The sequence below is a fragment of the Cygnus olor genome, chromosome 1, assembly GCF_009769625.2.
Source record: "Cygnus olor isolate bCygOlo1 chromosome 1, bCygOlo1.pri.v2, whole genome shotgun sequence".
In the NCBI taxonomy this organism is placed as follows: domain Eukaryota; kingdom Metazoa; phylum Chordata; class Aves; order Anseriformes; family Anatidae; genus Cygnus; species Cygnus olor.
In genome coordinates, this window is record NC_049169.1 from 139,522,703 (window position 1) to 139,549,673 (window position 26,971).

The 26,971-nt window shown below is 39.2% G+C and overlaps 1 protein-coding gene across 1 annotated transcript in view; it reads left to right on the plus strand.

Moving 5' to 3' along the window:
- ATP10A (ATPase phospholipid transporting 10A (putative)) overlaps window positions 1-26,971 on the plus strand; it is a 113,078-nt gene that overhangs the window by 48,297 nt on the left and 37,810 nt on the right. Inside the window, 5 exon segments of the mRNA XM_040535749.1 lie at window positions 15,595-15,680; window positions 21,467-21,573; window positions 21,679-21,810; window positions 23,976-24,109; window positions 25,297-25,549. Of these exon segments, the coding sequence (XP_040391683.1) occupies window positions 15,595-15,680; window positions 21,467-21,573; window positions 21,679-21,810; window positions 23,976-24,109; window positions 25,297-25,549 (712 nt within the window).

The window sequence follows — 26,971 nt, forward strand, 5'->3', positions numbered from 1 at the left end:
CTTTGAATAATGTCTCTGTAGCAGTATCTCAAACCTTTAAAAGAAGCTGTGTTACAAAGCTTGGCATTTCTGCATTTCTTATATGAACTAACTGATTGCTTCTGAGCACGTGCCTGTAAAGTAGGTCAATAAAGGATAGCTATTTCTATACCCACAGCTCTACTGGGCATGGGAAAGGAGTGGGGGCAGAGGCAGGAATAGTTGTTTTAAGCCACTTTTATTGCTTCCTACTTCTGTCGCTGCCCTGTGCCCACCCATGCAATTTACAGTCCCACAGGTCTACTGCAGGCTGTTTTCCAGCGAGCTTCATTATCCATTTGGAATCGCTGAAGTGCAGTGTGCTCCGAGCAGTCCTCCTGCAGCCACAGCACGCTCTCCAATTCCCCCTTTGAAAAGACAGAAAGCCCAGAGCTGTCATGTTGGGCAGAAATGTCCTCTAGAGCAACCGCTGTTCAGCCAGCATGGTCTGAAGTGTCGCTTTGTGTCTCTTTTCAGCATCAACAACATATAAGGTCTATAGTCACAGTGGGTGTAACAACAGCTCTTACTGTTTCCCTTTTCCAAACCTTTGTTCAAAAAAGTACCATTCTGATCTCTTTTTGGCCTGACCCTTGATGCAGCAATAAGCAATTACAGAAGCAGTTGTGTATCCATGTCTCCAGTGCTTTGCAGACATTAATATGCTCTAAACATATGCTCAGAAGATCCAAGATCAGCATTTGTGGGCTTGGATCGGACCTCTCCACTTGTGAATTCCAAGAAACTGTTTTCCTTTACAGTGCAAGTGACCAGAAATACTGCTTATTTTAGTTCTGCTTTGATTCGTCTGAGTAATTTATAGTACACCGGGAACATATTGCTTGTTAGCTTTGTGTTTGTTAACGAATGTGATCTGTCTGACACAAAACTGTGCTTTCTGTACACGATTCTACATCCTATCAATAGGCAAGCTGTGAAAAGCCATCGATACATTCATTCCTCAGTGGCTTGTACGTCTGACAATTCCAGTTAGTGTGTGTACGTCGTTGGACACTCAAGACAGTCAGTCGTGCAAGTAACAAAATTATGCAGCGAGTAGGTTAGAAATAGGAGATTTTTCATTTTTTCCTCCAAGATTTAAAATACTTCGGTCTTGTTATCCAGATACTATAGCGACAGGGTGTGTTAGAAGTGTTTAGAATAGAAGTGGATTTCTGCATGCTCTGCCTTTCAAGTCAGAAGGATAGTAGACTGTCATCACACCCAAACACAGATCAGCTCTGTCCGTGCAGCGTGACACTCTGGAGAGCACAGCTAGGAGAAAGTACTTCACTGAATCCCCCTGTGGCTGATCTAATGGTGTTAGCCATGACCAGTAAGCATCTCTTGGAAAAAAACAAGTGTTTCTTGGTATTGCACCAGTTTCCATCTAATTTCTAACCCACCCTCGCTGCTGTCTAGTCACAGCAGCCATTTCTGGCGCGCTGGATCTAATAGGAGACACATTATGAAAGAAGAATCAATGTGTTTTCTGTATGACTGTCTGGGTTGCTTTGCCACCACACCCTGCATAATTGCGTGTGGAATGTTTTACATGCATGTGAAACATTTTCTCAGCCGCTCTTCATGGAGTGGATAAGCAGATACAGCTTTGACTGCAAAAGCTCAAAACTCCCTTTCAGGTCTCATAAACTTGATTTAGGATATTTTGATAGTATGAATCTAGACTCATGAAAAACATTTACATTTTCTCGCTGCCTTGTAGTACGAAACAAACAAAATACTCCACTGTTTTTACTCAGTATGCCTTTCAACAAAGTCCACAAAGACTCACTGTGGATCCTGGAGCAGCTTATGGTTTATTAACCACTGGCCATGTCCTGGATGTTTATGTGGAAAGCTTCAGGTCAGCTGAAAGCTAAGTTAAATCTAGCAGCTGCCATCCCATTTGAGAAGGCACATGTATCCCCCTGAGAGCTGGTGGGAGTAGGTGATAGATTTGTTTTCTCTCTTTTTCTCGTAAGAGTAGACCTTTGTTCAAAACAGACTTGTACTAGCATGATTAAACAGGTTTAGATAGGCCTTGCAAATGACTTTGTGGCTGCTTATTTATTTTGTCTAAAAAGCACATTTGATTATGGTGTCTGCCTGTTTGGAGGGTTCATTTGCATGCAGACTAGCACCAAAATAACTCATCAGGCTGATTAACTTGCAAGTCAGTATGTGAACCCTTCTGGAATATGTATAAACTCAGAGCCTATGCTTACTGCAAGCACATTTGCTCTTTTATCCCAGCCTGGAAGCTGGGCTGCATTTACAGCTCTAGCTTTCATCCAGCCCTACCTGTTGCTGCACAGTGGAGGAAGCATCCTGAATACAGCTGGACTTAGAGAAGCAGTCCCACAGCTCCCTGTTCCAAGCATTAGGTCATTTATATGCCTCTTTCTTTCCCTGTAAGCCCTAGGCAGAAACTGGTCCAGAAGAGAAGACAAGACTGCTTTCTAGAAGGGCTGCACTCTAAGCCTGGCTGTGTTGATGTCTGTAGGCTGCACTATCTATGAGATACTTTGGGAAGGGCAACTCATGCTTCTGGCACAAAAACAGCTTGCAGGGCAGCCCAGTGCCTCAGTGTGGATGTTTTTGCATTCAAGCTCTCTTTCTTTCAAACTTTCTCCTAGAAAAGAAAAGAAAAGAGGGAAGGGAAGGGAAAGGAAGGGAAAGGAAAGGAAAGGAAAAGGAAAGGAAAGGAAAGGAAAGGAAAGGAAAGGAAAGGAAAGGAAAGGAAAGGAAAGGAAAGGAAAGGAAAGGAAAGGAAAGGAAAGGAAAGGAAAGGAAAGGAAAAGGAAAGGAAAGGAAAGGAAAAGGAAAGGAAAGGAAAGGAAAGGAAAGGAAAGGAAAGGAAAAGGAAAGGAAAGGAAAGGAAAAGGAAAGGAAAGGAAAAGGAAAGGAAAGGAAAGGAATTTCTGAGTTTTGATTTAGACTAAAAGAAGTTAAGGTTTCTTGTGTAGCCATCTTTGTTAGTTAAGCTAAGCCAGTCTGCAAGAACAGGTGAAGTTGAAACAGCAGCCTTCCCAGACAGACTAGTTTTCAACTTGCTGATACAAGCTCATTGCCTCAAAGATTCTGACTGAATCTTCTAAATCAACACAAGAATGGGCATAGTTATATCCTCCTTGTCATGACTTGTCCCAGTAATAAACTCACGCTGTCATCATAGAATCATAGAATCACAGAATGGTTTGGGTTGGAAGGGACCTTAAAGATCATCTAATTTCAACATCCTGCCATGAGCAGAGACATTTCCCACCAGACCAGGTTGCTCAAAGCCCCATCCAGCCTGGCCTTGAACACTTTCAGGGATGGGGCATCCACAACTTGCCTGGGCAACCTGTTTCAGCACCTTACCACTCTGTGAGTAAAGAATTTCTTCCCAATGTCTAATCTAAACATACTTTTTTTTAGTTTAAAACCATTACCTCTTGTTCTATCACTATACTCTTTGTCAAAGAGTCCCTCCCCAGCTTTCCTATAGGCTCACTTTAGGTACTGGAACAAAGTAGAGAAGTGCAATCCCCTCCCTCACCCTGCTGGCCACGCTTCTTTTGATGCAGCCCAGGATACGGTTGGCTTTCTGGGCTGCAAGCACAAATTGCTGGCTCATATACAGCCTTTTGTCCACCAGAACTCCCAACTCCTTCTCTGCAGTCTCCACTTTGCAGTCTCCATCCAGTTGTCACCCAGCCTGTATTTGTGTTTGGGATTGTCCCGGCCCAGGTGCAGGACCTTGCACTCGGTCTTGTTGAACCTCAGGAGGTTCTCACAGGCCCACCTCTCAAGCCTGTTCAGGTCTCTCTGGATGGCATCCCTTCCCTCCACTGTGTCAACTGCACCAGGCAGCTTGGTGTCATTGGCAAACTTCAGAGGGTGCACTCAATCCCACTGTGCATTGTCACTGATAAAGATGTTAAATAACACCAGTCCCAATACAGACCCTTGGAGGACACAACTCATCACTGGTCTCCACCTGGACATCGAGCCATTGACCACAACTCTGTGAATGTAACCATCCAGCTAATTCCTTATCCACTGAGTGGTCCCACTTAGGTAAGTGGGAAGAGTACTCTGTTATAATCACGTAAATGAGGACTAATCAGCATACTCGGTCATATTTAGACTGTAAGCACTTTTAAAGGGTAGAATCGGGCCACAAGAACAGTGGATGTATTTCTAGCATCTTTTGGGGGTTATCCCTTGTGCCTTGCTTTTTTGCAGTATTTTGAAAAGGTTTACAAGTTTAGGAAAAGTGACTTGAAAATTCCAGATATACACATGTTAAAACAGAAGATTAGTGCTCCGTCCCACACACATTGCCAAAATTAGACTTCCCTGTGGGAAAAAAGAGGTTTTTTAAAAAAATAACCAAGCAAACAAAAGAAAATAATGTTCTTTCCTATGCACTACCAGTATATTAAATTAAAAGCTATTTGCTTGCATTTTAGCTGTGGATTTTAGTGAAACTAACCTTGTAAGAAGACTTGTGTTTGTCAGTGAAAAACACTCGCATGTCAAACCCTGTGAAGACTTCGTTAGAGGTCACACCTTGAATGTTCAGTACATTTCTTTGATGGAAGTTGAATCACTATGAAAGACTCTACATCTATACTGTTGTATCTTTTTTTGGATAGCACCATGTTCAGAGATGACTTATGTGGAAACCGTGAACATCACTAGTTAGAGGAAGCGACTACCATCTCTCTAACGAAGAAAACGAGCATATAGCAGCTGTGTGCAGAATGTCCTGTTGCAGAGCAGGATCTAAGTCAGTGCTTTGGCAAACTCTTGTGCTCTCCAAGAGTCCTAGAGGACTGCTGAGTACAGTTTTTCACTCTACTATTGGCCGTGGCATTTAGTCAGCAGTCTCACACTGGGAGGTGAGGGCAAAGGATGCAAATAAAAAACTAAAGAACGATGGTTCACTTCCTGCTCAGCCAGTTTCGATCAAGGTTGCCATCTCTTTCTGGTTTCCATCGTGCAGGTGTCCAGGCCACAAGTTTGAATGTCAAGAAAGATTAATGAGAGGGACAAACAATTTGAGTAAATGTGAGGCAAAATTTTGGATATCTCGATCTAAGCATTGGGGGTGAAAGGTAGGGTAAAGATCCCAATTCGGAAGGGTGCTGAGTAGCTGATTTTTACCACTGATGTTTGCTGTTTATGCTTTTGTGTTTAAATATGGGTTAAAGGGGCTGAAGTGATGAATCCAAGTTTGAATGCCCTGGCTGCGACGGACCTCCCATCCCCAGGGTAAGACTTCCTGCACCAGTGGAACAGCGGTGAAGCCATGTAAGGAAATGTGTTATGCCAGTGCTTGTGCTGCAACTGACCTCGAGAGAGGCAGAAGATTTCATTCACTGTATGGCTACTCCGGCATCTCCTCATTCTGCTGTTTCTCTGAAAAAATATTAAAAAACAAAGGAATATTTCAGGTCTGTAGAGAACAAAATGCTGCTTCCTTTCTAAAGAGAAGTAAACCTTTACACGTGAAGCAATTTAAGAAGAGGTTTTCCAATTAAAGTCATCTTTTTGTATTGGTTTGTCATGACTTTTCTGATCTCCTGGCCTAATTCAGTTTTACTAAGCAAAAACTCGAACTGTTTATTCCTTCACCATACATTGGCCTCTCAACTGGGAATGGGATATACCTGGAAACTGTTCTCAGCAATTAGGTTTTGTAATATAATGCTGAGAACTTCTGATTTTAGGGCCAGGATCTTTGAAATGGAAGCACATGATAATACACTCCTCTCTCACAATCCCGGCTATGGTATCAAAAGCAGGAGGGTTCACGGTATTATGCCATGTGTACCAGCAGCAATGATGGTATGGTGTCACGTTCCTTTGGAAGCACTGAGGTGGCGAAAGGGTCTGCTTTTCTGCCAGAAAAGGCAGAGGAACATAATGAGGAAGTCCTGCACTTATCTCAGCATCTAGGATATAAGCCTAATCCCACTTCTCTTTTCTCCACCTGCTACCCTCCAATCTACCTTCAGTTTTAGTACTGATAAGGCCACAGAGAGCTGTAGAAATTTGCATTAAAATATTGTTTACACGGGAAGTGGCTGGCCGTATGTCTCAGAACTGTTATTTCAAGAAATTCGTGACAATTTCCATTCATTGGTTATACTCAGGCCCATATTTTCAGGCTCTGTTATGATTCTGTGATGGTCAGTCACTTTTTATATGTGTATATGTGTGTGAGAAAGCTATGATTGTCTTGTAGGCTCATGACTTGAGATGATACTGTTCTCTATGAAGAACTATAGTGCTTATACTTCCATTTGGTTTTGAATTAAAAACATCAGTAGTGCATGGAGATTTATGGACAGCAGCCTGATTCAGTGCTGTTAATGACACAGTAACAGACTGGTTTATATCAAAGCAGGGAACACTTACCCTTTTGGCTTCTAGGAGGAAGAGATTTTGGTGTTTACCATACAACGTGGTCAGAAAGCAAATATAAGTTGTTATGAGCATTTACCAGCCTCTACTTAACTTTAACAAACTTCTTTGCGTCTTATATTTTTGGCCTGACTCGATTAAGTAGCAGATTCAAAACCGCGTCTCAAGTGGCTAAGCATACTCATGCACCTGTATAGCAGTGTGGCCTGTATGGCAAAGATCGCAGGGATCTGACTTGCAGGCTGTTGAAGTGCAACAGGAAGGGATAAAAATGACTTTGTCCTGCTATTAACTACACAGAGGTGGGTCGTGTCAGCTATTAAGCAACAAAAAGGCATACAGAGTTAGGGGAGTTAGTTTGCGCATGCCAAAGCTTGAGGAACTGAACCTTAATCCCTACCCATGTGACAAATGTTTGTCCCCCTCAGATCATTTCCCAGCTCTGCTTACCTGTTTTGTAGCTGTCAAGGCCATCGTGAATTTCTTTTCATAAAGCCTAGTTTGTATCTAAAAAAAAAATCACACCTTGAATTCTTTGAGTTTGACCTTCACTTCTGGAGTCTTTAGTGTATTGATTGAAAAGGAATTTGATCAATGGCATGGGTAATAGATGAGAACAGATGGACCAGGCAGCAAAGCTCTTGCTCACAGTGCTCTCAATGCCGCGTTTGTGTTGGGAGCATTATGAGAGCAGGCGAGGGATGATGGCTGTGGTTACAAGACAGAATTCCAAGCGCAGACTGTATGCCAGTGTCCAGCCTGGAGATATGTTACTTGGGTATGTAACCTCATGCTAGAGACTCTAAGGGAAAGGCTGACAAAACTGTAGCAGTGCCGATATGAATGCTGCTCTGTAATATTTGGAATGAAACGTCTGTTTTCATTAGGATTGCTTTTTTGCCTCCATGTTCTCATCTGACTGGTAAGGACTGGAATCTCTCTGGTACTTGGGAGGTTGCTGTATGCTACAGATTCCCATCAAATCTTTCTTAAACATAATGTGTATAGCTCCTTTTGTCATGATTTTCTGTCTTGAGGGTGAGACAGACACATCAGGCTTTGGTGCATGGGACAGCATCCGGACACTGCAGCGTCTCCTGTTAGGTTTTCCTGCTCATAAGGAAAAGCCTTCATTACCAGCCACGCTCGGTCTCCTATTGGGACTCTGGTGATCTTTTTTGGTTTGTGAAGTGATGTAAGAGAGATGCTTGGCACTTCCCTCTTCTTGTTTAAGGGTCTTAGTCCTTCCTACTCCCGTTTCTGCTGGCAGAACTTCATCCCACAAGAAGCTGGACTGGCCAACTGCCCAGCATGAGAGCAGGAGTAGGCCAAGGTATAATTGGAAGCTGACCTGAGCTGTGTGGTGTTCCTAAGTGAAAATGACCATGCAGTGCTTCTGCCAGTAATCAAGTGAAATTTCTTCCAGCACTTATGAAACACAGCAGAAAGATTGCTAGGAATATCTCCAGAAAGGGGAAAGTCCCGGCGAGTGGGGAGTGTGCCACATTCTGTGGAAATGGAGAGAAGAAGCCTCCAGAGGAGCAATGCAGGTTGTGTGCAGAGTTTTGTAAGCCCTTAAGAGGCTTGGTCTGTGGTTGAGTTTAAGGGCTGAGCTAATACCGAGGTATTACATACAAAACTATGAACCCATTCATTTACTTTAGTGGCTGGCTTTTGATACAGCCAGATACCGCTTTCTTAATTGTCCAGGTCTGGATCCATCCTTCAGCCTCGACGTACTCTGTTTCCTTACTTCTCCCCAGCACTGCTGTGTTCACTGAACTGATTCATTCACATCACTGTAATTTTCAGTGCACTTGCCATCATCCTAAGGGACATCGTAACTTGCATATCTGTGTTTTCAGCATTAACATTTCTTTTGGTACTGTTGTCTCATGACTGCCTAAAAGCAGCTTCTTCAGCTGTCTGCCATAGAATTATTGAGGTCCTCATAGGCCTTACCAACAACACATTTCTCTTCCTGCAGGTTGACTATTGTGCTGTTCCCTCATACTGGCTTCTACAAAAGGGAAACTTTTACTTAGTTCAGTGGCAGGAAGATCAGGCCCCTAACGTCTATTTGGCTTGTTCAGCTGTTCCGCTGTTTCTAAATACTGGACATCTCTGTTCCATTTAAACAAACAGTACTGAAAAAAATCCTATTATAGTAGTAGTTGTCAGTGTGGAAAACAAAGCTATTAAATTCTGATGTACAGCTGGATCTGTTTAGTTCCTAAATAGCATAGATCAGACTGTTTCTTCCTTTTCTTGTGAATTAGTGGCACAAATAAATTCTGCCAGAGACTAATGCAGTTTAGACATTAAAACGTTTCACTGTTTTAGTGTATAAACAGTCTGCATGCTTTGGATACATAAAATCAATATGTGATTCCAGTTGCACATTCATAAAAGGTCAGATTAATTTTATATGGTAAATGCGGGGTACTGCTATATAAAGCAATAATAGGATGGACCAATGCATTAGGGGGATACATTCTTATTGCACTTAAAAGCTTTTAAACTGGAAAGCTGTTTTTTTGGCTGAGGCAGATTTTTGTCTATTAAATATTTCCTCTGAGTTGCGCCCATGACTCCATTTCTCCCCTTTTGTTTCCTCCAGACATACGCGCCAAAACAAATCCCAGAACCCTTATCCAGCAATTGTACTGCAAGGAAAATCTGGATAAGATCCCCACCATAGCCAATAAACAGAATATGATAAATCGGGTAAATGTCACTGTCATCCAAGGGCATCCTGGTGTGCTCATGCTGTCCCACTGGAAGGAAGGATTGAACATCAAACTCTGGTTTCTGCAGCAGTAAAGTAGGGCAGATGTATAAAGGAAAACATTTAATAACTATGCATTATTAATATCACTAGCAGGCCATTAAATCACCCATACAACACACATTTAATGAAGGGGAATATGTTGTTTGAACACTGTGTAATTGTCGAACTAACTCATTTGGCAGATCAGCATGTTTTGCGTCTTGAACTGACAGTTTCGTGAGGTTGCCAGCAGAGCTGGAAAGGTTGGCATTTCACTGTAGAGATTCAGAATGATCTCAGAGCCCTGAAGTCATGTTGGAAAGAGCTAAATTCAGTTGCCTTTTTTGTGACAAATCCCTATAGTTACTTGATTTGCCTACCTATTGGTTTCCCACTCTGTAGAAGAGGCCTTGTAACATCATCTTCCCCTCAACACTTTGCCTTGTTAGAATATAAGCTTTTCGTAGGGTGGTGTATCAGCAGTCGCCAGAGACGTAAGGGAGAGCGGTTTGTTTTAAGGAAAAATTTAAAGAAAACACCTTTCCTTTAGCTCTTTCCACTATGTTTTCCTCTCCTTTGTACCTTTGTGTTTCCCCAAGAGACACAGCCCTATTATTGTAGACGTATGTTATTGTTTTAAACGGAACTCCTTATCAGGTTTAATAGGTTTCAGTAGAGCATTGTTAAAGCCTACTTACAAAACCCTTTACATCTGCAATTTAAATGAACTTTAATTTGAAATTCAGCTTTGAAGGAATCAATATTTAGCAGATTTTTGCAATCTGACTAAGTTTGCTTACATATGGAAAACAAGCTTTCCCATTGCTACGTTTAGAGTAGGAATGAATTTCCCATATTTTTAAGAAATTGGAAGGAGTGAGATGTATAGGTAGGGTACTAAACATTTTCCTAGCAAGAAGACTTGTGAAGAAATGAAATACATTCTGTGGAATCCCTGAGTACATAAAATACCTAATATAAGTATCACTGAGTGTCCTTTTGACAAGTTTCAACCTTTCAGAAATACTTATGGGATCCTAAAATGTCAGCACTTTTTCAGAGGAAGGCAGTGAACTAAGGCTACTTTGGCAAAGTCAAAATGTGAAGTCAGGTATTTGAGGAAAGTCAGTTTCTTCTTATTGAATTAACTTCCCTTTTTTTCTCTCTCTCTTTTTTTCTCTTTTTTTCTTTTTTTTCTTTTTTTCATTTTGATATGCCATAATACAGCAGAAGAGTTAAGCAAGAAGTGGTCTTCACTCATGTGATGTATCTTGTCTATCATTTCATTCTGCAGAAACCTTCAGGTTTTCTGTTTTTAAAATGATATTGCCAAGAAAGAATTCTTACTTCTAGTGTGAAGTGCATAATATTTAGTCACCAAAAGCTTCAGAATATGGGATATATGCAACCATAATATGGCGATATGCACAAATGTTTCTGTGCATTTGTGGCTGACAAAATAATGTATTTCTTCTTGATTTCTGTACTTCTGAAATTCTCAAACCATATGGGAATAAATGATTGAAGTTATTGTGATTTACCTGCATAAAAAGAATTGTGTTGTATCGTGATAGTCACAGCAACAGTTTCCTGGGTTCAAGACCACGCATCACTGGATGAGGCATGCCACCAGTTCCATCTCTTCATTTGCTGTGTCCAGGCCTGTATTCATTCAGTTTTTCAGACAGTGTTTAACAACCATCCACCTATTCCCTACGCTCTCTAGAGTAAAGGCAAACAGACACATTTTTTGTGTTTCCTGTTTCAAGTAACTTGCATACTCTTGGTACGCAGGTAGTATTAAAGCTTGGACCCCTGTTGGAGAGTGACAATGCTGTCATACCGTGATGGTGATGTGAAATTTGAACCCAGCAGGAGGAACAGCATCGGTCTTTTCAGAAAACAAAACCAGCAGAAAACAAAATTGGAGCCCATATGAATAATGCTTACATCTGTGTTTGTTGTATCAAAAAAGCAGGAGGAATACCTAACGTTTGGAAGAGAATGAAGTTACTCATCTTTTCAGTCTGCAAGTGCTCAGATAGTGTGAATAGGATGGGTAAAGAGTTAGTTATACACTGGTCCAGTTTCTTGAGAACAAAGGGAAACAAGGGTTCAGCTCCCTTTTTAGTTTCATGGAAGACAAATCTGCATTTCTTGGCTCCTAAATATCATTCATCTCTCATACTGTAGCTCTTTCACAGTTTCTAAGAGAATTCAAGGTTGATTGGACTGGAGGGAATATAATTGCGTGCAACCTTTGAGCATTAATGCAGGAGTAAAAACTTTTGAGTTCTGGTTGTTGTTTCTTTTTTCTTTAGAGTATTTGCATGTGCTTGACTTTGCTTAGACTTTGACATACATGGTGCTCATAAAGGCTTTTTTCAAGGTTGGCACTCACAGAGATTAGTATAAACATTTCTGGCCCTTCTTTCAGACTTCTTGGTTCTCCAGTGACCTTCATGTATCCTTTCAAGCACAATTTTCTATGATGTCTTAACAACAACCAGATTGTGCACTGAATTAAGCTCTACTTAGTAGTAAGAACTGTGCCTTAAGGGTAAGCAAGCTATTTTGCCTTACTCATGGCTTACAGGGACTCATCCTTAGAATTTGTGATGGCAATTAAAATTTATATTCTAGCAAAAGGAGAACAAGTTGTTTAAGAGAACAGTCTGAATGACATGAACATAATTTAGCCCTGACCTTAGTTTTGTGAAGTACTCTGGGAAACTTACTTGCAGTCAGCCAGTATCTCCCTGGTTTATATGAATCAGAAAATCAGTTGTTCAAACCAACAGTGCACAACACACAAACTCAGAAGACATGCAGAGGAACCATATGATAGATGTACATACTGTGCAACATGTTTGTTACAAAAGTTAAAAAAAACACCTTCAGCTGCTTTTTGTGAGTGACCTGATCTTGTTGACGACTACTGGGAGACCATGAGAACACCAAATAAAGTCATTTTTTTCAGGAAACTAGGCACTGAAAAAACTCAGTTCAGCTTGCAGTCTGGCTAGGCATGGAGCTTTGCATCCTCTCAAGGCTGGTACAGCTTTAATACCCTGCAGTCCTCTAAGTGGGAAGTAAAACGCTTGAAAACCTGATACATGAGATAACTGCTGCGCAAAGGTCTGTGGAAGGGCCATTTTCGACCATATATTGATCTTACATTCTTTGTCTTAACAGTGATGCGGTAATTCACTGTAAGAGAAAAAATAAAGGTAGTGGGGGAGAATTTAATATTTTTTCATGGACCTGGAAAACAGCACAGATCATGATTCATGCACTTCAAAAGCAATACTTTTGCACTAACTTACTTCTAGCTGCAGCTTCCCATAGCTGTTAATGTAGTAGAGCATCATCACAGTTCATGTTTTATTTGTTGCTGAAGTGTGGGTATCAGCATAAAAAAGAACGGAACTTTGATCACTGTGAAATCTTATGTTAACATTGCGCTTCCTTATAGCCAGTGAAAGCAGTCGCACACAGGCAGCGTTTAACATATTTGTTCATTCGTTTACCAGAAACATTTTCATTTCAAAACAGTGTCATTAGCTGTAATATGCAATGTATCTACACTTCCATTTCATAGGAAAGAGATGCAGCTATTTGATTTATTAATAAGCCAAAGAGCTTTTGCAATAAATCAGAATTTAGCAGCTTTGTTCCCTTATGTAAAATACTATTCTAATTAGATTTTCTCCCCTCCCAGATATTATCTGGTTAAAAACCATAATCACATATTTCAAGGTTATTGTAACGTACTCAAATACACAGACGGTTAGATTTAATGATACAAGACTTTTAGTTCCAAATCTGAATCAGAAATACAAAGAATCCAACAAACAGGAGAAAGAGCATGTTCAGTCATAGTGATGTGGAAGTCAGGTAGGTTTAGTAATCTCTGATCTTGATACATTTTTGTGTTTGTTTTTGGTTTGGTTTGGTTTGGTTTTTTTTTGTTTGTTTGTTTGTTTGTTTGTTTTAAGTTGTTGGCTTTGCTGTCAGGAATTCACAGCAGCAAGGAAATTGGGTTGCTGTACAAATTAATGCATCTGTATGGCACTGAAACCATGCTCTCTTTACTGAGTTCAGCAACCAAAGAAAAGCATTTGGTTACGCTGGTTTTGTTAGGTGTCTCCAGGAGTCTCTCAGAGGCGTTCATCAAAGATACTGAGATTTCTTTCTTTTTTTTTCGTAGGACCACTAAATGAAAATTTGCACTGAACTGAATAACACTCTTCACAATGTGTGTATTGTAACCAAAAGACAAAAATGTTTCTCTCTCCAGCCAATTTTTTCCCTCCAATTTGCAAATGCAATTTAATCTACTGTGGTGACTCTTCTTTACCACAATACTTAGGCGGTCAGAGAGTTTATTATTTAAACACCTCGAGCACTATTTGTAGGTTATTTTTGCCGTACTTTGGTTTATTTTTTTTCTGCAAAGGAGTATACCAAGGCATAAAAGAAAAGAAGATGGTTTTCTGGGGCAGCAGAGCAGGCGTTACAAAGACAGCGCAGGCATTCCCAGCACAACGTGCTTCTGCGTGAACTTCACCCTCTGCAAGGAGCTGACCTAAAGCCTGCTGCAGGGTGCTGCTGGCTGCTGGCGTGGTGTTAATAAGGAAGAGGAATTAGGGTCAAGGGGGGTGGATGTGCAGCTTCACAGCGGCTGCCCCGTTCTGCAGCCTAATCAAGGTTTAGCTGCCTCCGCAGGACTAGGTACTTCTGAGCATTCCCTGGATCAAGCTTCAGTCACCTAGAGAAAGTTAAGGCTGACCAAGAGAAATACCTAATGAGCTTAAATACTGGCAGTATTTGGGGTGGAGAAGATCACCTGGACTTCTTGCTAAGGCTCAGGTGCTTGACTGCTGACTTTGATGTAATTTAGGGAGTCTGGTTCTCAGCATAGGAGTCTTATTCTTTGCTCAAAGCTGGCCTTTGTTTTTGCTGCTTATTTTTTTCCTTGTTTACAATCTGAATTCTGCATGTAAAAGTGATTCTTCCCTCCAGTGGGCTGTAGCTGTCTCAAAGTGACAGCCCATCTTCACAGTTCTTACATCTCTTCTTTCTCAAATATACAGTAAAGGTTTCCAAAAGTGTCAGGTGTAGGTGGTTTGAATTGTCTCCTATGTACTATAATACTATAAGGCTGTCTTTCTTCCAAGCGTAATTGGCAGAAATTCCCCACCACCCCCCTTTAAGGAGGACCATTGGTGGTAGTCCTGACATATCCTCTAGTCACTTTTATCTCTTATTTAAAATGTAGTTTCTTGCACATCTTCTGAGTGGAGTCAATAAAAATAATAATAATAATAATAATAATAATAATAATAAATTGAGACACCTGTGTGTTTCAGAGAAGCTGGCAATAAGACTGTCCTTTGGTTACTGATTCTCAGGCAGCTATTCCCATAAAGTAGTCTAAAAGGTAGTGGTTGGGGTCTACAGCTGCTTAGAAAAAAAAAAAACATTATAAAACATAACATTTGCAGTACGATCACTGTTGAAAGTTCAATAATATGATGATTCATAACTGGTTCTTTCATTCAAAGAGTGTGCAAAGCAGTTTTCTAATGGTTGTCCTCACTGATGGAGAGAAACAGCTATCTCAGCAGCACCACAACTGGGCATCTCTCATTTCACTGCGTAGTTTGTTTAGTCTGGCAAAGAAGGAAGAATCTTGATTTGTATTTAACAAAATCGAATAATTATGCTCTGATAGGATGTTTTTCCTCAGGCAAAACGAGGTGGTGCCTACAGGTAAACCTATCTGCAGTCAGCAAAAATACTAGCTTCAGACTAATGTGGTAGAGAACCAAGAAGATTGTTAAGTGTTAATTAGGAAAAGTTATTCTGCTATATGTTTCTAATTTACTGTAGTAGAATAATTTATCTTTGTTGTCATAAAGCATTTGAGAAATCCAGGTAATATTTCAAAACCTCATGTTAGCTTTTTCAGAATGGACAATATATTGACTTATGTTGTCCTAGATTTGCAGTAGCTTCACGGAACATGATGTATAGTGATACTTTTGAGTATTCTGAGGCTTCCCAGGTAAATTTGTTTTTTCCAGTCCAGATCAAATTCATTTGACTTCTGGGTTTGGCTTCTTGTATCTAACGGCTTTAGAAACTCGTATTCTTTCACTTGCAGAACAAAAAAGTCATCTTTGTAAGGGAGATTTTACAAGGTACCTACAGAAATCTGGTGCTCAGGTCCATTTAATTTTCAGTGCCAGTGGTCAGTGTCATTCAACTGATTGCCTTTGAAAAAATGAACTTTAATATGTTATGAAAGCTATTTAAGAAAGTGATTCTGACTATAATTTGCAAGTCTTTGCACTAAGTAATTAGTATTTTTATTTTTCCAGGACTCAGAATTTGACCCGTTGAAGTTCACCAGTGTCATTGAATGCGAGAATCCAAACAACGACTTAAGTAGGTTTCGAGGTTACATGTGAGTATTTCATATAATATCCTTCAGTATACACTCCCTTCCTCTGATACGGAATTAAGTACATGCTGTTTCTGTTTGGGCTGTGTTATATAAGCTGTGCCATCATCATGCTAAATATCTAGGGATGCATATTCAAGCTCTTGTAGAGGATCCTCTCCTATAATGGAGGTGGGAGCCTCACGTTTCCATTCCTTAGGATGAATGTATTTGGTAGCTTTGATCAGTTTAAACTCCAGTAATGAGTGCCTGAAGCAGTGCAGTTACGGACACTCTTCTCCCTTTCCCTCACTCCAAGGATCAGAAAAGCCCATCTGGAAATGGGAGGAAATAGAAAACCAGTCCAAGAGAGCCAACAAACAAGCACAATCTGCTGTACTCTGTATGAAGATGTGTCTGTTTGATGTTTCTTTTAATGTAAGTGTCATTGAGGAAAATCAGAAGCAAAACTGATATTTCTCCAGCTACGGCAGTATTCCTTTACTCTCATTCAAACAAAATAAAACAATTATCTCATACAATGGGCGTGCTTGTTCATTACCATGCAGAATCACGTACGACCACTTGACTTAATTCTAAACAAACAGAACTGCATTAACTGGGTGCTCATCTCTGGCCAATTAGGCCTACTCAGAAACAAATGTGAAATGTTTAAGTATGTTCAGAACACTTTGCTTCTAATGTAGCCAGGATTGTAGTGTGTGGGCATGCCAACAGTAGTGGTGGCTTAGGAGGTGCACTCTTCTGTGACTTATTTTTCTGCAGTCTGTAACCTCATGCAGCATAAGAGACCAGGATACTTAATTTCTTTGTCTAAATTTTAATGAAAAGAGCTAAACAGATGCTAATTCTGTTTAGAATACCATAATTTATTATCCGTATGGATTAGGAGTGATGAGCAGTATTGAATTGCGTAAATAGCACAAAGATTGAAAATTGCTGGGGCTTGGAGAGTTTTTTATAGTGATGCTATTTACCAGCTCGGTTACTACTCTCAGATGTCACAGATTGTGTAGGATGTACTGTCAACTGGTGTAAATCAGGATAGCTTTTTTGAAACTACATCAAGTTGTAGTGTGGGAAAATGTGTTCCTTTATTTAACACCGCAAAACCCTACAGTTCATTTAAAGATAAAAGTTTTGTATTAGACATTACTGTGTGAGGGTGTGCAACTTGTCTACATTAATAGAGAGCCTGCTGTACTGCAGAAATGACATTTCCAGATATGGAAATGGAAAGTTTGGCAACTTTTCTAGCATACTTTATGCGTGTGAATCTTAGTCCCCAAAATATTGAGCATAGAATCATAGAATCATAGAATGGTTGTGGCTGGAAGGCACCTTTAAAGATCGTCTGGTCCAACTCCCCTGCCGTGGGAAGGGACATTTTAAACTAGATCAGAGTTGAATGCTGTAGAAGATATGTATAAATGTGTCTTTCATTATGTATTTATTTATGTACTCGATGTGAAAAATGTCTATAGCACGTAAGTTACAAAACTGAATTATGTAGCAGATAATACTGTAGTATGTTCTGGAAGGCTATTTCACAAATGATGTGGATTTATTTTGACCCAGCAAAAAATCAAGACATCAGTTGTGAATCTGGCAGGAAGCATAAAGTCTCATTTCCTAGTTCTCTTCAGTTATGCCGCAAGAGATTTACAACTGAAGGGCCATAGGGCATTTGAAGAGTGGGGGCAGCCATCAACAAATAAAATTTCAATCTCCCAATTTGTCAAAGGAGAGAGCCTTTTTTCTCCCTCTTTTCAGATTTTCTTCATTAGCATCATGAAATCAAGAGTATATTTCACATCACATGTTAGCAAGATGAATAGTAATTAGCACATCTCAATTGAAACATGTCATTACTGTGTCAAAATCAGACCTTAACTCTTGTTCAAAATCTTACCAGTAGTCAGTGCTTGAAAGAGAGGTTCAGATAACTCCAAACTGATATCTCAACTGCAAAGAAATTCTACTAAGATATTTAAATAGGGAAGCTATGAACTTAGTAAGTTTCCGTTTTTGAAGAAGTCTATCTTTTTCTGTTTAAAATATGAAGAACACCTTTGGTTCTAAGGTCCATGATGATAAATCTTTAAGGGAATAGAAATATTTGTGTGTGTGCATGTTATAAACATGTAAAATTTTGTCCCCACAGTTAGTCTAACTGTGATCACACAACGTAGCACAGGCAGCTCGGGATGAAATGAGATAATATAAACCAACGATAATACAAACCTGCGTTGAACATGCTCTGTATGTGCAAGACAGGCAGGGAGGTTGCCTGTCTTAAGTGCTCGCTGTAATACTGTTCTGCAGTTTCTGCACCCTCAGAAACATTTCTTCTTTCTTATTTCTTCTATAAGAAGTCTTGTGGGTAAAAAGAATAGAGAAAAACCTTACGTGCCCTCTGACTGTGTGCATCTAGCCAGAGTATGTACAGTATGCATGGCAGGCATTCAAAAATCCTGTTTCAGGTTACAAAAAAATAACAAAATCGGCTTTAAAATCTTGTTCCTAGCTTTTTGTGTGTATGTGTGCAAGGGAGAAAGAGAAGTAGTCTCCCAGCTTCTCGGCTTTCCTCTGAAAGGTAAAAATTTTATCATTAGAAGAGAACATTATCTAATCATGTGATATCAGAAAAGTTGATTGGGAAATTCCAAAATGGGTGTAGGAAGGAACAATAATAATAATAATAATATATATATATAATAAATGCATGTGTGCATTTCTATTTCAAACTTGTCCTAAGTTTACAAAAACAAAGTAATATAAAATCACATTGCATTTTTTTAAGGAAAAAGGGTTAGGCATCATTGTTTCTCTGACATGCTGTAGTGACTCAGAATTTCCCCAAATCAAACTGGAATATGTTTCATCGGTGTTGAGTCGGGAAGGTTCTGATCGAGGATGGTGACGTTTAAGTATTTTCTTTGGGATTCTCACATGTTGAGAAGCAATGACAGCTCCACCATTTGCTTTGTAAGAAATTTGAAATACCAGAATGAAAGAAAATACTGCCTTTTGAATTCAGCATTGATACGTCACCTTGCTACTTAATGCTGGCAAACAAGGAAAAGCATGAAAGAAGGCTGAAGTGAGCGCTTGTCGGACTTGTGTTGGAGTTACTGTATTAAACCAGGAGGCTTGTTTCTGCACAAGCCCTCTCACAGTGCTGTAGCAAGGTGTCAGCTAGCTGTGTCTGGTCGGTCCCTTTCCCATACCGCATGGTACAGGCGTGTTTTGGATGCTGAGGCACTGCCTGTGTGCGATGGGAAGAGCGGGAAGTGGCAGGGACAGCAGGCAGCCCAGTGGTCTTGAGATCTACAGGTTATCTTCAGATACTGCACCCTTGCTGTGGAGCAGGATCAGATGTGGTATAAGCTAAATGAGAACAAAATCTAATAGTATAGGAAAAGTACACAAGTAATTGTTGCCATGAACAATATGCCTATTGCAGTCCGCTATTACTGCCAAGTGTAAAGAACTGATGAAAGCTATAAGATCATAAACCAGAGTAACTACTTTCTAAGTAGGTTTATCTTTAAAAAGTCCATTTTTTACCGGGAATTGTAACTGTGGCTTGGAGACGTCATAGAAAATTCAAGCTAACATTCATTTATGAGGAAGGAAGGCTAATGTACAATTTGGTCTTAAAAAGCTGGCAGAACAGCAGAACCCTGAAAGTAGCATAATTTCTACAGTATGGATTCATTAAAAAAATATTTCCCATAGTGTAAGCCCAATTAAATGTGGGTAATTCTCCAGCGGCAATCAATGTTTACATTAATTGACACCTGCTGTTGGGCAGCCCCCAGTTTTTGAAGCTCCATTGGCAAAAGGAGAGGCAGTGAGTGACAGAGGTTTGCTGAGCAAAACCTCTCCCCTCGTACATGAGGCCCAGGGGGATGATGGACTGAGCAGGGGAAGTCTTCTCCTCATGAAAAAAAATAAATAAATAAATAAATAAGGCCGGCTGCAGCTACCTCAGCTCTCAGATCCACCTCTTTTTCTCCGTTTCCCTAGCAGAGAAAAGCTAAGCGTACCTGTTGGAACACCCATGCTTTTAACTTGTTGAGCTCTTAGAAGCAGGGAGTGGGTATAATATATTTATATTATACTGAAATAAAGAGGACTGTGCATGTGTCTATATATATATATATATATATACACATATGTATATGTATATGTATATATATTATTTATGGGTATGTTCCATTCATTCAGAGCACTGACTAGAGGCTACTTAGCATGACCAGTTCCTTAATCTGCAAGCAGTCCTACTAGTCTGGGAAAGACTACAAAGGAATCACCATTCTGAGCCTTTTTTTTTTCTTGCATATCTCAGGGGATTCAATACAGGTCTTCAGGCCTGAGATCCTAGAAGCATGTGCTAAAGTTAGAGTTTTCATTTTCATTTAGAAAAATAAAAAATTCTAACAGAGAAAAGCATGAAGATACAACCCAGGTATGAAGGCTTAGAAAATAGAAAGAAAATAGAAAGCAAATAAAAAGAACTCCACAACTCCACTTTTTTTTTTTTTTTTGTGAAAATCACAATTTTAAGCCAATTTATAGATTTCAGGGAACACAGGATTTTAAATGCTGAAATCTAGGTATCTATCGTTCGACATTAAAACAGCACAGTGTAAATTTTAGTATAGCACATTGCAGTTTTCCAGGGTTTCTATTACACTCCCAGCTTTTACTAATTTCTTATTGCAATTGTTTTTTTATAACTTGGAAGTGTGATGGTTTTGATGCTTTGCAAGTGAAGGCAGAACATGGACATATTTCAGATTGCTTTAATGTGCTCTGAGGCATTAGGATACAGCAGTCTGTTAAATTAAATTTTATTCATGCAGACAAGGTCTGAAATGATTATTTGATTTTTCTTTTTTTTTACCTAATAAAACATTGTAATGCTATGTTTTAATTGTTGTTACTATTGTCATTTCACTTGTGACAGTTAATTCTCATAAGGCTGTTTTCTGTAGTTCTCCAACAACTGAAATTTGAGTCACTCCATCCATACACAGTAGAAGTTGCAGTGGAAATGTAACTTTCTGATTTTCACATGTGCTTTGGTGCCAATCAACAAGAAATCAACAAGACTCATCAGGGCACATGCCATTTCTTCTTTCTTAGACAGTGAGACACTTCTGAAAAGAATCTGTCTTGTTCTCACTGATGAACACATGGATATGTTTTACTTTCTTTTTCACTGAACTTACATGTATTATTCCTGGCACATCTTCCTTAGTGTCACTGCTTCTGAAGCACTGCCTTTTCCCAATTTCCCCATATTTCGTTTTAGGATTTTTTTGATAAAAACATGTGAGTGCCGTGTAAATGTTATGCACTACACAATTGCTCTTAGATGGATTGGTTTTACTGTGTCTGCATATGCACAACTGTGCATGGACAATTCGTACAAGCACAGAAAGTTCAATGCGTTTTCCAAACATTAGATTGGCTGCACACGTGCTGTAGATTTGGCCTTCATATTGCTAGTGAACGTATGTCCAGTACATTTGTATATCTCATTTGTATATCCCACAGCCTAGCCAGAGCAACTGGTACTGCTCCAGCTGGGCTGCTGCATGTCTGGGATTCAGAGGATCTTCCCAGGAGGAAGATATAAGGAAATATTTCACAGTCAGGTTGACAAAACTTCTTAAAATTTGAAGATATTTCCTGGGCTTATGTTACAGAGTAGTATGATTTAATAAGCTTAATGTTTTGATATGCTGTGCTTTGTTCTGTTTTTAAATTTTCTGCAGCATACATAAAAATGGAAAAAAAGACGGACTGTTCAAAGAAAATCTTTTGTTACGTGGATGCACTATTAGAAATACAGAAGAAGTTGCAGGAATTGTAATCTATGCAGGTAAAAGTTGTTTTTCTGTCTGACTGCTCATCCTGCCTTTTCATAGTTTCCTTGAAACACTAACAGAAATCCCTATTACATCGTTTGATGCAATTGCTTTTGCAGGGCATGAGACCAAAGCTTTATTAAATAATAATGGACCCCGTTACAAGCGCAGTAAGCTTGAAAGACAGATGAATGCTGATGTCCTTTGGTGTATCCTCATACTTTTAATCATGTGTCTGTTTTCTGCCATTGGTAAGTACTCTTTAAAAATAGAAACTTAAGTATCAGACTCATTTGGGATTCATGTACTTAGCTTTACCAAAAACCTGTGTATATGCCAAAGCATTAAATCTGTATAGCTGCCTCCATACTATCCAATTTTGGTTTTGTTTCCTTGAAATCAAGATGTTTTGATACACAGTCCCATTTAAATAGCTTCTTAGTATCAATCAAATATATGCTATTAGTACCAGAGATCTGAATGCGTAGATTTTACCACCTCCAAAAATGTCAAGTCGAAAAGAAGCCGCTTTATAGGCAGTGCCCTCAAAATTACAGGTGGTGGAGTATAACATGCCATTAATCAGTCAACAAAGTAATTTATGAGCAGAGAATAAACATAATTAGCACAGTGCTATTCCCCAGTACTATTTATTAAATCAAGGGCACAGCATACAACATATATGCACTGTCCCTAAGGCGGCAGCTTTAAACCCGAAGAAATGCATAAAAGTCTAAATCTGCATAAATCCAATTAGAAAACCCTCTAGACTTCTTGGAGTGTTTAAGGAAATGCTAAGGTTCAGGTTTATACTCTGCAGGCTGTTTTTCTATTCACTTGTGAGAAAGAATTGAGTTTTACATTTGGCACCCAAAATGATTGTTAATATATTGCATATGAATTCCATATCCTTCATGTCTGTGTGTTCTCTAATGTTTGTGTGTGAGTCATGCTGCAGAAACACCAGAATGTTTCCTAACAACCACTGTGTAGTTTAATAACAATCCTTTGCCTTTTTAATAAGTCTCAGTGTGCCTTTTTCCAGGTATTGTTAAATACTGCTCAAAGATGAGTTTTTTCCAGCTGTGAATCAGTCAGTGTATTTATTTGTTTCCATTGAGTTCAAGACACTTGTGTAGCATCTCAGCATGGGGGAGAAGTGCTGCAGTGGGCTTAATTGCAGGGAGTCCCTGCCTGCGGCTGTCCCCTCTGCCACTGCAGCAGGGGCGATGTCCCCAGAGCAGTGGCAGCAGGCTCTGTGCCACCGTGGCTTCACTACAGCTGTGACTCCTGGGCTGTATGAACGCAAATGGGAGGAGGTGGCACAGGGCAGGTGACACACATGGCATCATCATCTGCTCTGGCACATCTGCTCCAAGGACAGAAACCACCAGCAGAGGGCCAAAGCAAACCGCTGGAGGTGGTAGCAGCCACATACAGCTGGGAAGAAGTTTGCTCGAGTGCTTCAAAACCAGAGGTGCCTGGTGCTTCAGGCGTGCAAAGCTGTGTTCTGTAAGAGTCAGGCAACTTTTGTGCCTCCTGTCAAGACAGTGTAAGTGGAGGAAATCTGAAGCAGGATATTTATAAAACAAGTCTTGATGTAGGTCATTCTAAGTGTGGGAGTTCAATTTTTGCTCACAAGAATAAAAATACAGACATCAGTCCGATGATATGCTCGTATTGGTAGCACAAGGACAAAACAATTTTCTTACTTGGCTTAAGTATTATTTTTCAAGAGTTCAATGCTGTTTTATTGTATCAAGATATAAAGAAAAGTTTAAAACCTAATAAAACGTGTCTTTCAAAAGATTACTTTTAAAGTAGGCCTTTGTCCTCTTTTGCTGATTTTTGACATGCTGTGAAGATAATTTGAAGGCATCTTATGGTGGGGGAATTATTCCTTGGTTTTAACCCTAAAACATCAGGCAAACCACTTTAGGTCTCTTGGGGGTCTTTCAGAAGATACTGGCTGCAAATCCTAGCACGCTACTTAAAAAGGCAACTTTCTATCTTTAACAAGAATGTGCTTTTCCCAAAATAATAATATCCTTATCTTTATGTAGTTACCAGCATGATTGATAAAAAAAGGCTTTTGGCAAGACTCTAAATCTCTTCTGTTCTTAGTTCCTCAGCTTCACTGCTGTTGGCTCTGCTGCTACTCATAGCTTAAACTAATAATTTAGGCTAGCCAGATTGCTTTTTTTGGAAAAAGTTACCTGAAGTGACTAACCCCTGTAAAAAAAAAAAAAAAAAAGTAAGAAAAAAGTAAGTTTTTGGGACCACTTTCAAGACAGACAGAGTAGCTGAAAACAAGTATTAATTTCCTGTGTAACTCATTTCTAAGGACAAATTTGTATCATGAACCTTTTTTTCTTGGAGTTACTATGGATTTTTCTCTCTTTCAACTCTTCTACAGGTCATGGCCTATGGGTGTGGCAATACGGTGAGAAGAAGAAACCAGTTTTTGATGTTCCAGGGCCTGATGGCAAATACTTGTCTCCTGTTTTAGCTTCCGTGTATTTATTTCTGACAGCGATCATAGTTTTTCAGGTATACGAGTTGTATATAATGTCACCTGTGTTCATTCTGTAATAAAGGTATAAATGCGCAGTGTGTGTAGTACCCTTTCTACAACTAAGGCATGTGAGACGCTAATCAAGTACTAAAATGAACTACGTGTAGTCACTTAAATTTTATCTACAGGGAATGTGATAATATATAACCAGAAATCTAAACCAAAGAAAGATACGGTCTACCCCGTGGTAAAAAGATGAGAACTTTTCTAAAAATAAGCAAACTGATACACTGTCAAACACTGTCAAACAATCTGATAAGCTGTCAGAACTGCACTGGTCTTCGAGAAGAAAATCATCTGAAAACCAACCTTCCACAAAAGACTCAGGTCTATTTTATTCTATTTTATTTTAAACAAGTAGGAAGAGAGAGGATGCAATAGATCCTCCTGGGAGAAAAAAAGCTTTATGCTTCGTATCCACCCACTGTGAAACAACACATCAGAGGTTCAGGGTGCCACTTTGGGTACACTGTCCTGGTATGAACATAAGTTGTATACTTCTTTAGCCACTTTCAAAAAACATGCTTCTTAACAACTCCGTATCAGCTGAATAAACGTCTGGAGGGAAAACTCAAGTACAAGTTAATGTATTTCATGGATCTTTGACGATCTTTAGTAAACAGTTGAAAATCTTCTCTGGAGACATGTCTCACATCTCTCTTCAGCAACTAAAGAATGTGTTCTTTGTTCAGATTACCTGCAGTGCAAAAGCCATGGCCAAAGTGATTGTTCCTGTGGAAAGCTTTACAGTTCTCATTTTGTTTCTCTTACTGCTGCAAAGTGAATTTGTAAACAGTCTATTATTCATGCAGAATAAAATTATTCTGTTCTTTAAATACAAAATATTATATCACATTTACAGGATTCCGACCATGCTGTTTGTTTTGGTTTGTTTTCCTGGTTAGTTTCAGGCTCACCTTATTAGCCCCCAAAATATTTGCTTCTCTCCAGACATAATAATGTATTTCAGATCTGCAATTCACTGTAGGTTTTCCTAATCTAGCTCAGTAAATAGATTTTTTTCAAACATGTTAATAGATTTACAGTAGATGCTTAAAGTACATAGTCTCTTTGTGTTCTGTCCACTGCCAAATTAGATTTTATTAATTCAGAGTATCCTTGCTTGTTTTCTCCTAATTCACTTTCTTTTTGTGTATTCTAGGTTATGATTCCAATTTCTTTATATGTGTCCATTGAAATAGTTAAAATCTGCCAAGTATACTTTATTCATCAAGATAAAGATTTATACGATGAAGAAACAGACTCTCAGCTGCAGTGCCGAGCTTTAAATATCACAGAAGACTTAGGTCAGGTGCAGTTTATCTTTTCAGACAAGACTGGGACACTTACTGAAAACAAGATGGTTTTCCGAAGATGCACTGTTTCTGGAATAGAGTATTCCCATGATGATAACGGTGAGCTCACGATCTTGTTTTCTATCTAACTGCCGTACTTTGGTGCAATCTGAAGTAGATTAAAAAGTTGCTGTAATCTTAAATCAAAGAGAAAAATAAAAGAAATTGCATGTATCTGCTTGGCAGACTCCATAATAGCTGTTTTCAAGTTACTATAATTTGATGGCTGTGTTCAGCTAGCAGTGACAATCTTATCAAAACGTTCTGTAACATCCACAGTACGGCATCGAGGCAGTTAGGGCTTCTAGCTTTAGCTCCTGATTTAGTAAGGTACTTGAGCACATGGCTAATTTAAGCAAATTGAATAGTGCTGATGATACACAACAGTTTGTTTGAATATACTATGTAAAATACCAGCTTTAAGCACACAGCCAGATTAATGTCTGATTGAATACCTGGAATGAGGTTATCCTTGTGTGCTGAGAACAGAACATAAACAAAGCTTCTGCTTTTCATATTCACAGGAAACATAATCTGATCTAATAGCATATTTTATGTTACCTTTACCAGATTCTTTTCAGTGCTCCTGTGTGACAGGTGTCTGTGTTAAAATACCTCCAGTGCTATGGGAACATTGCAGTTGAGAGAATGTGCACAAGTATCAGAGCTTTGAAACACTAAAAAGCTGGTTTTTGTCACAAGGGAAAGTGAGGGTGGTCATCCCTGTGTCATCTCGTCACTCTCTTAAAATAATGAAGTGAATTCCTGTGGTTTTTTTTTGTTTCGTTTTTTGTTAAGCTGCTTTCCTGTTTTCCTCTAATGTTTATTTTTATTGTTTGTTATGTAACAGATCTTAACTCTTCGAATCAAACTCCATCTGTGTACCAAGCAATATCAATACCTACAGTATTGCATTTCTAATTGCAAAAATTAAGTTTCTTAATCTACAGAACATTTTAAAATCACTGATACGGAAGTTTTCTTGAAGGCCATTACAGAAGTCAAGGTTACAAAAAGTATATGGAATAAGAGAAATAATCAAATAGACTGGAAAATTTAACACATGCTTTAAAAAGTTCAGAAGATTCCAAGGTAGAAAAAGATATTTTGAAGCTTTGGATTGTGAAATGATTGTTCTTTTTTTTTTTTTTTTTTTTTTTTCCCTAGTACTGACACCTTGTATTTAAGGCACTCTTAAAAAAAAGGGGGGGGGGGCGGTTGGGTAGTATTATAGTGTTATTACCCCAGTGTTACAGAAATAAGAACTGAAATAGGGAGAGGGTATCACTTCCTACCTCTGTAGTGTAGGTAGGAAAGAAAGAAAGAAGAGTTAGAATTAAGAGTATGTTTCTGGACTCCAAGTTCTGCTCATGACACTCCATATTCATTCTTTTTTTCTTCTTTGCCATTGGTTGTTTGTTTGTTTATACTAATTTCAGAATGTACTGTGTTCCTTGGAGGAATGATGATGGTACTGCCAAC